General features: G+C 38.7%; 2 protein-coding genes across 2 annotated transcripts; both read left to right on the top strand.

Annotated features, from left to right (window-relative positions):
- Window positions 1-1234: 1234 nt before the first annotated feature.
- Window positions 1235-4336, top strand: LOC107695332 (cbp/p300-interacting transactivator 1-like). Its single transcript, XM_016495194.1, has 2 exons — window positions 1235-1476; window positions 3136-4336. Exon 2 carries the CDS (start codon window positions 3143-3145, stop codon window positions 3572-3574), a length of 432 nt encoding a protein of 143 aa, XP_016350680.1. The 5' UTR covers window positions 1235-1476; window positions 3136-3142; the 3' UTR covers window positions 3575-4336.
- Window positions 4337-6587: 2251 nt separating this feature from the next.
- Window positions 6588-10565, top strand: LOC107695327 (40S ribosomal protein S4, X isoform). Its single transcript, XM_016495186.1, has 7 exons — window positions 6588-6677; window positions 7167-7244; window positions 7538-7718; window positions 9511-9608; window positions 9722-9893; window positions 9978-10135; window positions 10410-10565. The coding sequence occupies exons 1-7, from the start codon at window positions 6675-6677 to the stop codon at window positions 10509-10511; spliced, it is 792 nt and encodes a 263-aa protein (XP_016350672.1). The 5' UTR covers window positions 6588-6674; the 3' UTR covers window positions 10512-10565.

Here is a 10565-nt window from a genome sequence, read left to right as displayed (position 1 = left end):
TTATCTCCCGGATACCCGGATGTCAAGGCTTTGAGAGTCCCGTTCTATGGTCCAGTTGGATTTAAAAAAAAAAAGAAAATAAATTAATATAGTTTCGTGCCCTGTGACGTACATTTCACCAGGTTAAAATAGTATCTCGAGCTTTATGCTTTATTTATTTGTAACACATTAACCTCAAAACCTTTTCAGCCTTTTCTATCTACAAATTGTATGGTGTAGCGATATAACAGCACCCAAAATACTATCAAACACTCCAACGCAGCTCCATTCTTCGCGAAAGATGGATAAAAAAGCGCACAGGAAACAAAAACCTCGAAAAATGATATACGACCCGCCAAATGCTGGCCGAATCACAGAGATGCCGATTCGCACGGGACTAATATTAGCACAGGACCTCGGTGTTCGGCGAAATATGGTAGGTCTTTTGCGGGGGAATTTTTACTTTACAAATTACAGACATGGCCGATTCGCACGGGATTAAGATCACAGACAACCTCCGCAATTATTACAAATGACTGGAGGTAATACTAGTCCCGTGCGAATAGGGCTTTAGACCGCTTACACCGGTTTCGGTCGGAACAGGTTTTTTAATTGATGCGGATCAGTTTAATTTCTGATTCAGTGAAGAATGACACGTGACAAATTCTCGTTTTGTCCGTTTAGTTCTACATTTTGCAGCAGCAGCATTTTGGTCAAAAAGACCTTAAGTTTGAAAAGAAAAAAAATTTCAAAACATACATTTGTTTGATTACCATATTGTGTTTAGAAAATCTACGACTCAATCAGGACTAATTGTCTCAGCGATATTTTTACTGTCTGTGGTGTGCCTATGAAAGATAATTATTAAAGGGGTCATATGATGCGATTTAAAGTTTTCCTTTCTCCACAAAATAATGATCTTTAAAAAAGCATCATATGACCCCTTTAAGTGACTTTATAAGGGTGAACAGAAAACGCGGATAAAATTCCACTCCAGCACACGCAGCCCATATTAGTTTGTATCGTTGGTATATTAAAGAAGAAAAATATGGGTAAAAATGAGTAAATGATGACAGAATATTAATTCTGAAGTCAAGGAATCCGTCAAATGTTGTAATTTTAAATTACCCGCTTATACTTCACCAGTCATCGATTTGTCACAGTACAGTCTCGCAGATGCTCCATGTCATGTTTTTGAGCGGACTCGGATCCCTCTTGAGAGCGTCGAGTGTGTGTATTTAGGCTAATACCTTTGATTCAGTAACAGTTCATTGAGGGTGCTCTCCTGCAACAGGACGGGGAACATTTCTCCAACTTCATGTCCAGAGTCGACTTAATATCTGTCTTTGCCAAATACAACAGCACCTTATTTCAACGGCTTTATTTTCATGCAGTGCATATTTAGCGCATTTAATTTTCCTAAATTGTACAAATTCTTGCTCTTTAGTCATACTGGATTCGCAACAAGAACTCAAGTTGACCATTTCTCCTGTAAAGGTAAGTTATCATAAACCATTTCAGTTTTACTGTTTTTTTTTTTTACTTTCATATATTTCTATTCTGCAAATTCCAACATTTAAGTAACTTTTAAACTATTATTTCAACACTTTTTGCTGTTGTTTAAATTACGCGAGATAATAATTATTCTGAAAGATGTCTATAAAACTAGATTTTATAGTTTTTGTTTATAGAATTTACTACAAATTCCACATCCACTCTTGGATATTTATTACGCAACACATTTTATCGCTCAGTTTTGGGTCTAATCCAGTCTCTGGTTGTAATTCAGCTGTATTTAAATCAGTTGAATGCCACCAACTAATGTTTTAATCTTGTTTGTGTCATAATTGACTGTTTAACTGACACTAACTAACACAACATCTCCCTGGCTAGTGATAGTAGGAAATGAGCAGTTATATGTACTGCACCACACAGATTGTGACACAAGATTGACACTGAAAAAAGATGATCAATTTGTATGACCGCTTTTAAAATTATATATATCTAATGTAACTAGATCAACACATCTTTTACGATGTTTTTTCACAGGACTTATTGAATAATCCACCAACAAAACAGACTAGTCCAATATTAAAGTTAGGGGTTGCAGATAACCGCAATGTTCGGTTTTACATTTGTCTTGGTCTAATTAAGTTGTAGGCTTCATCGTGTTATATGTGACTGCTTCCAGGCCATGGATAATGAATACAATGAGCTAAACACAAAGATCTCGAGATGAATGCCCTACAGCTGTCAATGTCTGAGATGAGCCTGTGTGCTGCTCTTTGCTGGAGGTCCATTGCAGCTGCATGCCAGCTTTCAGCAATTATGCCTTCCCCCAAAAGAATGGCTTTAAATGGGGATTGAGGAGAGTGGAGCAGCACATATGATTAAGTGCCTCATTACTTGTCCTCCGTGTGTGCGAGCACATGTGAGACGCAGGAGGATATGGAGTCACAGGATGCTGTCACGTACTTAATAATTAACCCCATGTCTGAGGGATTATGAATGGGTCATCTCTACAATAGTCTTGGAAAGTCATATGACTTGCTGCCCTTCTGATCCATTGATATACGCTTGCCTTGTGATCTCAGTTAAAGGCATAGTTCACCCAAAAATCTTTATAATTTAAGGCTGGAATACACATACGCATGATTTTTGCCCAGATTTGCAGTTTGAAGGAGTCGATGCAAGTTGCTGAACTCAGAGCCAGTTGGAGTTGACAGATTTCACAGAAAATTGTGTACTTTATGATGGACACCGATGTTTTTTTTAAGCTTCAGAATATGAATCCATCTAGTCAGAGGATATCAGACATGTTTGATGATTTGAACTGATTTTAAAACGCATTGTTTTCATATGTCATCTGTCTTTTTGCAATTTCTGCGCGTGTTTGTTGTGTTCGTAATGACTTGAAATTAATTAGTGTGTGACTATCAGTTGTGTGTGATGTCAAGTTTTTCTCTGGAACCATTTTACGAAGTGTATGTTGCTTAATATTTTAAAATCTGTTCCGTTCCAAAAGTCATGTTATGTATTCCAGCCATCATTCCAAACGTTCATTGGAACACAAAAGATGATGTTCTGAAGGGACTTTCATGTTATCATCTTCTTTTCCTTTAGGTGTGTCCAACTAATGAGCCTCCTGTGTTCTAGTGCCACCATGAAGGATCGTGACTCTCTCTCTCTCCTGCACTACTCTGGTTCAGGCAAGACGAGCCCTCAGTTCCCCTCCGCTGCCCTCCATCCCAGCTCCCCCGTGTTGGGAAAACCCCAGCCTTTCTGCCTGCAGTCCGGCCAGCATCTCATAGCCTCCATGCAGCTCCAGAAACTCAACAGCCACTATCAGAATCTGTCCTCTGCAGCTACCACTGGACCCGGTAGAGGGTACGGAGCCACCATGCTGGGCCCAGGACAGGTCACCACGCCTGGGGTGGCACAGGCACCTGGGATCATTGATTCTGATCCGGTCGATGAGGAAGTTCTGATGTCGCTTGTTGTGGAGCTGGGTTTGGACCGTGCCAATGAGCTTCCAGAGCTATGGCTGGGTCAGAACGAGTTTGACTTCATCGCGGATGTGCCAGCTGGCTGCTGACCCTCTCAGGTGCTACCAAATCTACCAAATCAAAGAGCCCAATGAATGGCAATTTAACATGGCTATGAAAAGAAAATTAATCTCTCAGATATGAACTGTCAAGAGCTGTTATTTATGGTTTTGGAGGGCAGACTAATGTAGGTTTGCTCTTATGCGAGCTATAGACTTTCAAAAGAATTTCAAAAGTCTTCAGAAGTCAGAGGACTTGGCACGCAAACCAAAATGGCCATCCTTAAGACTTTTCACCCTGCCTTCCAGGCATCTATTTTTCCAAAGCTTATTCACACCCTTATAAAATCCACATCATGATATGTGGAGTGGATCTGAAAGGTCACCTCATTGTGAGGTTGGTGCAAGAACAGATATACAGCAAATATGGTTTGTAGAGAACAAAGGCTTTTGGCTGCCTGCCTGCTGCCGGTTGGTCTGACTTCCAGCCCCTATTTGGACTTCCAGACGGATGGTATTACAAGTGTGTAATGGAAGGTGATCGTGAAATTGGTGTGCTCAGCTGAGCCCCTCCATCATTCAAGAGATTCCCTCGAGAAGCCGTGTCATCGCAAGCTTCGCTGGTCTCAGAGGAACTCGACCTGGCCGAACGTTTTCCATGGTTAAATATATTAATGAGACGTGTCTGTTTACCCCACAATTCAGCCTGCATGGTCTGATAGCCGTATTTTTATATTTTAGTTTGTTTGTCTAGAGATGATTGATTCATGCACTTAAAAAGGTCAATGTTAATTAAAAAAAGGAATATTGCCTACTGTCGTTTTTTCTCTAAATGTAAATTTACTGTTCTGTTCTCACTGTCTCTCTCTTTTTTTTCTTTTTTTTTTTTTTTGGTCTTCTAGGCTGTATGAATAAAGTAAGTTAATTGTAATGTAGATCTGTGCAGGCCTTCTACAAAAACACAAATGTTACACATTTTACATGCTTAAAAAATTCATTCAATTTACCCATTGAAAGAGGACTTTCTGTTGAAATTTGTGACTTACTGAAACTAAATCAAAGATTTTTGTTTAGCACTTTTTTTCTTCTATCCATTTATTTTTCTACATAAGAGAGCTATTGCCTATTATATTTAAAAGTGTGTACTTTTCAGTTTTTATTCTGAATGTGAGAAAATAAAGATACAAAGCACAACATATTGTCTTTTTCTTTCCAATAAAACACTTTAACTGAATCCCACATTTGACAAAATTCATGATTTAAGATGAACAACTGTTGACCAAAATCAAATAAATAAATAAAACCAAGTAGTATTTACTATTAAAATATAATTTCAAATTGGTAACAAATAAGCTCATATTATCTGGAGTGTGAAAATATAAACTCGGAGAAAACGTTTTTTAAAAAAACCATTGTAACCGATCAGTTACAGTCAGAACCTGCGCTAGACAACGAAGGTGACACATGAAAGTACAACATGTTCCTGAACAGATATTTCCTGAAAAGTTATCCCTCAATTCTGATTGGTTAATTGGAATGTTATTCCAGGATCAACAAGGATGAAGTTATCCCTCAATTCTGATTGGTTAATTGGAATGTTATTACAGGATCAACATTCCAATTAACCAATCAGAATTGAGGGATAACTTTTCAGGAAATATTTGTTTTAGGCTTACAATCAGGATTAGGTGCTTCTACACCCTTGTAAATGAGCTATCATTCCACACTGATTTTAGGAATAAATTATGGGTAGGGTTAGGTTTCGGGGTAGGGATTGGGTTTAGTCTATATTTTTGGACAGTAATGTTGATCCTGGATCAACAAAAGATGTTGATCCAGGAACATGTCTTACTTGGCAAAATCACGGCGACCAGACAACGAAAGATGACTAACTGGTTAGTACTGGCATCTAGTGGCCAACTGCACGTTTAAGACTCACACATGCTGCAGAATGGAGAAGGCAGACTGTCTAGTGACCGACCAGTGGATGAATGGTCTTGATCTGCTTATAAAAACACAGCCCTGTTTCACAACCTGGAATTTCCAAGCATTTTTTTCCTATCTTAAACAATGAAATATAATAGTTTGTTTTTAAATGGACTTTCCCCTCATCTTAACTACTGGCTCTGTTTTCCCCTTGGTAAACAAGTACATCAACTTAAAGGGGTCATATGATGCTGCTAAAAAGAACATTATTTTGTGTATTTGGTGTAATGAAATGTGTTTATGCGGTTTAAAGTAAAAAAAACATAGTGAGGTAGATATGTGGGGGCGTGTTAGAACGAGCCGTTTTAGGTAGGTGTGGCTGACTCTGAACTTTTATAAAGAATATCTCTTTGGATTTGAGACTTTAGTCTTTGCAACTTTACAGATCTTCTTTATGCACCAAGAGCTTGTAACATTTCAAAGAGAAAGGAAAAATTGAAATCGCATCATATGACCCCTTTAAAAAAACAAAAAAAACAACACTTGTTGGTTGTGATAAAAATGAAGCCAAAACCAGTAGCACATAATTTATTACATCCACTGCTAATCCTGAAAGATAATGCCATCATGCCATTCAAGGAACCGAACTGAACTAAAATGATAGAAACTAAGATTTTGAAAAAGCACATGAAAAAGTTACAAAATGATTACAAATCGAAATAACATTCACAAATATATATTTTTAAACATTTTGATTAGAGAAAAGGGACAAAATGAAAAAACAAAACTGTAATATCCTATTAATTTTCACTTTTTATGCATAGCACTAAAGTAGTCAAATTTGTTCAAATTCACCCTGGTGTTCACTCAACTGTGACATTGTCATAAAAGAATTCAAACTATGATTTGAATGTCTTTAAAATTGGCTACAGTAATGTGGCAACTTCTGCGTACCAGGAATAACCAAAAAGGCCCCGTATGAAGAAACATACACTTATTCATTTATAAAAAAAATCGAAGGAGGCTCAAGACATTCAGTATAGAGTATAAGAGCACAACAGTTTCTCATTTATATTGCTTTGAAGTGTGATTACAGACCTCCCTACTAGATGGCACACGCTCGTAGGACTTATAGGGGAAGCTTCGATTGTCCTTCTTCGGCACCGGTAGTTCAGCTTATCTTCCGCTGACAGGAAGTGGCTGGTCTTTTTCCGCAGACTCCAACATGGTGAGTGCATTTCATTCATGATAGCCTCCCAAAGTAATCCACAATCATCAACGTTTTAAAAGAACTGACTTTTCCAGTCCTGTTCCAAATGCTGCTCTTAACCCCATCGAAGATGAACAACACACAAGTTGTCCCAAAAAAGCACGGATGTTGTGGCTAAAATGTTAACGGAGTTCCTTAGCTCAATAGCTCAGCGGTTAAGGGCACTCACTTTCTTGGTGGTGTAATGATAGTTTTTAAACTGGTTCACCGGTTTTGATACTTTTTGAATCAATAAAACATATTTCTATAAAGCGTTGTTTAAATAACACGCTTCAGTGTTTTTGTATTGAAATGGCAGGAAAGAATGTGAAGGCCGCGCCTGGCCTATTTGGTGTTCTTGGTGCAGAACACTGATGTACTGCATTTGTGTATTTACTGCACATATTTATATCGACTGCTCTCAACGATGCTCTTTTAGCTGATTGAGTTGTTTCTATTGTTATACAGGCCCGAGGACCGAAGAAGCATCTGAAGCGTGTCGCAGCTCCTAAACACTGGATGCTGGACAAACTCACTGGAGTGTTTGTAAGTGATGCTTTACTTGCCTATAGATGAGCTCAATTTTGTTCTTAAAGTTTTAGATTTAGAGAAATGGACCGCGCTTTTGAGGAAAAACCCTTAAAATGATGTAAGCTCACATGTACTGCTCTATGGTCTTTAAGGAGCCATGTGGACCTGTTCAGTGCAAAGTGATGTATTTGAGACACTATTTGTTAGTTTATATAGTGCTTAAGAAAATTAATTTAAGTAACGTGACGCTGTATGCATTCTACAGACTTGACAAATGGATGTGGATTTTTGTTGTTTGGTTTCCATAGGCTCCTCGTCCCTCCACCGGTCCCCACAAACTGAGGGAGTGCCTTCCCCTCATCATCTTCTTGAGGAACCGTCTCAAGTACGCTCTGACCGGAGATGAGGTCAAGAAGATCTGCATGCAGAGGTTCATCAAGATCGATGGCAAGGTCCGCACTGATGTCACCTACCCCACTGGCTTCATGGGTGAGTCCTGCTGCACTCGGCTCTAGTGATTCATGTTTGGATGCCTTCACTGGACTGGTGTATTAGTGGTCATCTAGGAACCTGCTGATTACAGCAAGATGGAAATATTACTATTGTAGTTCAACTAGACTGTACAAAACTTTTTAATTTTATAGTAAAATGACAGTATTTGCCCTGAATTGTAAGTGTTAAACTAGTGCTGGGCGGTATACCGGTTCATACCGAATACCGGTTTTTATTTTTGTTATGATATGAATTTTGAAAATACCGCAATACCGGTATGTCAGTCATGCATGAAAAAAAAAATACCGTCATGTACCGTGAAACCGGTATAATTTTGAAAAATACCGTGATGTAAATTTTTGGTCATACCGCCCAGCACTGTTAAACCTTTGAGCTTTTCTTTTGCTGGAAAACTGCAAGTAGACCACCGTTTAGTTTCTGTGTATCTCATTACAAATCCAGTGAAATGCTGTCATCTCTCCACAACATTTTGGAAGTTATGCAAATGTAAAAGTGTAACTGCTGTACATTGCTTTCTCAAATGCATGTTAAACTGACAGCGCATGCAGATAGTTTGCTGAATGGTCTGTGAACCATGACACTGAGAACACTGGATTGTGATGTAAATGAACACAGTGCCACACTTCACTGTAAAAAAACAAAACAGACTACAGGTGCATCTCAATAAATTAGAATGTCGTGGAAAAGTATTTAATACACGAGTTTCACAATTTCAGTTGAATTACTGAAATAAATGAACTTTTCCATGATATTCTAATTTATTGAGATGCACCTGTATATGTTAAATTTCAAATCATAGCCTTCTGTGATTTAAGTGCACTAAGCCATATCACGATGATTTGCTAAAGCAATGCATCCAAACAGTCTTAGATTTTATGAGGAGTGTAAAACATATTTTGTGGTGAAACTGTTTAGACTCTGGTGGGCTGATAATTAATGGGAAACAGAATAAGGAGCATTTGGACATCTTTGAGAGCCTAAATATTCAAGTATAGCATTTTGCATGATAAAACTGTCTATCTGGACCTTTAATCAGTTGAAGTGCTTCACAAACAGCTTTGTTGCTCTTCAGCTGGGAGTGTTAAACATGCTTTTGAACTTTCAACAACCTCCGCTAATTGCACAATTTCAGCTAAAGTCCTATGCACTTGTTTAGGCCATTGGCTTATAGCAGTGTCTCAGTATTTAGGCATTGGGCCGATGTTTAGGTCAGACAATATTTAGGATGTGGAACCGAATGTTCTAGTCTATGAACACCTTTTTTTTTGTTTTGTTTTTTTTTCTTCTTTCGTTTTTAAATATATCTGAAATGTAAAAGTTAGAAATGTGAGGTTTATTATGCAGCCACACACTGGCACTTTAGGGTATGCAAAGTGATTCAATTGGCCACACAACCGATTATTTATTTTTTAAACTAATATCAGTCATCTATTTGTCTGCTGAGTTTATTGCATTAAAAAAAGACAATATAGTCTTTCCGGTCTCTGCACTGGCACTCATAATTGAGCGTGTGAGCTGAAACTTACCAGATGGTTGAACCACAATCGTCACATTGAGTGGCTAATCCCTCAGTGTTGTTATAACACTCTTCTTCACATAGCGTTTCCACTGTGCACCCATACTTGCCTAGTAGGTGCCAACAGGATATTAATCTGCTGTGACTGATTTTCCACCTCAGGTGATGCAGCAGGATGTTATAAAACATAAGCTGAGGTGACAATCTGATGGTCATGTGTTAATGAAATGTGTTTTGCTGTCGTTCTTTCAGATGTGGTCAGCATTGAGAAGACCAGTGAGAACTTCAGACTCATCTATGATGTCAAGGGACGCTTTACAGTTCACCGCATCACAAATGAGGAGGCCAAGGTGAGCTTAATGTTCTTGTGCAATATGACAAATAATGGATAGTATGACAAGATCTCATCAGTAGGATTAGAGATAGCAGATCTTTTGAGCTAATGCTTTTGTCCTGTTTTCAGTACAAATTGTGCAAGGTGAGGAAAATCCTCATCGGCACAAAGGGAATCCCACATCTGGTGACCCATGACGCCCGCACCATCCGCTACCCTGATCCTATGATCAAGGTCAACGACACCGTCCGCATTGACCTGGACACAGGCAAAATTACAGATTTCATAAAGTTTGAGACAGGTTGGTGAGCATATTGTCTGAAACTTTGTGTTTTGCTTTGAGTTGCACATCACTTATTGTCATTTCTTTTTTCTGTGTAAATAGGCAACATGTGCATGGTGACTGGAGGTGCTAACTTGGGGCGTATTGGTGTGATCACCAATAGAGAGAAGCATCCTGGCTCTTTTGATGTGGTGCATGTTAAAGACAGCACTGGCAACAGCTTTGCCACCAGGCTCTCCAACATTTTCGTCATCGGCAAGGTGAGTACAAAAAGTTTGCTGTCTGTTGTTTAATATGGGCTGTTTGCAAGCAATTGACTGGGCTTAGTATTTGCTCAAGCAGTGCTCAAAATTAAGACATGACGTTGGGAACTTTTTACTCATTGGGGTGCACGCGTTTTTACATTCATTATATGCTAAGAGGTGTTGTGGGGTTTAAAGCGGTTTTACAGATTTAACAAATTACTTCTATTATTTTACAGTATTACAAGTTAATAATAATCACAAGTTAATAATACAGTGTCTCTGTCATTAGGGCAACAAGCCTTGGGTGTCCCTGCCTCGTGGAAAGGGTATCCGACTGACCATTGCTGAGGAGAGAGACAAGAGACTGGCTGCCAAACAGAGCAGCAGCTAAGTCAACAGACTAGCAAACACCTTGGTTTGAAATAAACAATTATTTACAACTACA

This window comes from Sinocyclocheilus anshuiensis, unplaced genomic scaffold, assembly GCF_001515605.1.
Source record: "Sinocyclocheilus anshuiensis isolate Anshui unplaced genomic scaffold, SAMN03320099.WGS_v1.1 scaffold282, whole genome shotgun sequence".
In the NCBI taxonomy this organism is placed as follows: Eukaryota; Metazoa; Chordata; class Actinopteri; order Cypriniformes; family Cyprinidae; genus Sinocyclocheilus; species Sinocyclocheilus anshuiensis.
This window is presented reverse-complemented; position numbering and strand designations above follow the sequence as displayed.

Coding starts and splice junctions, on each gene's coding strand:
- LOC107695332 (XM_016495194.1), top strand. CDS start 3,143: ATGAAGGATCGTGACTCTCTCTCTCTCCTGCACTACTCTGGTTCAGGC.
- LOC107695327 (XM_016495186.1), top strand. Junction 9,609..9,721: donor TCACAAATGAGGAGGCCAAG/GTGAGCTTAATG, acceptor TCCTGTTTTCAG/TACAAATTGTGCAAGGTGAG. Junction 9,894..9,977: donor TTTCATAAAGTTTGAGACAG/GTTGGTGAGCAT, acceptor CTGTGTAAATAG/GCAACATGTGCATGGTGACT.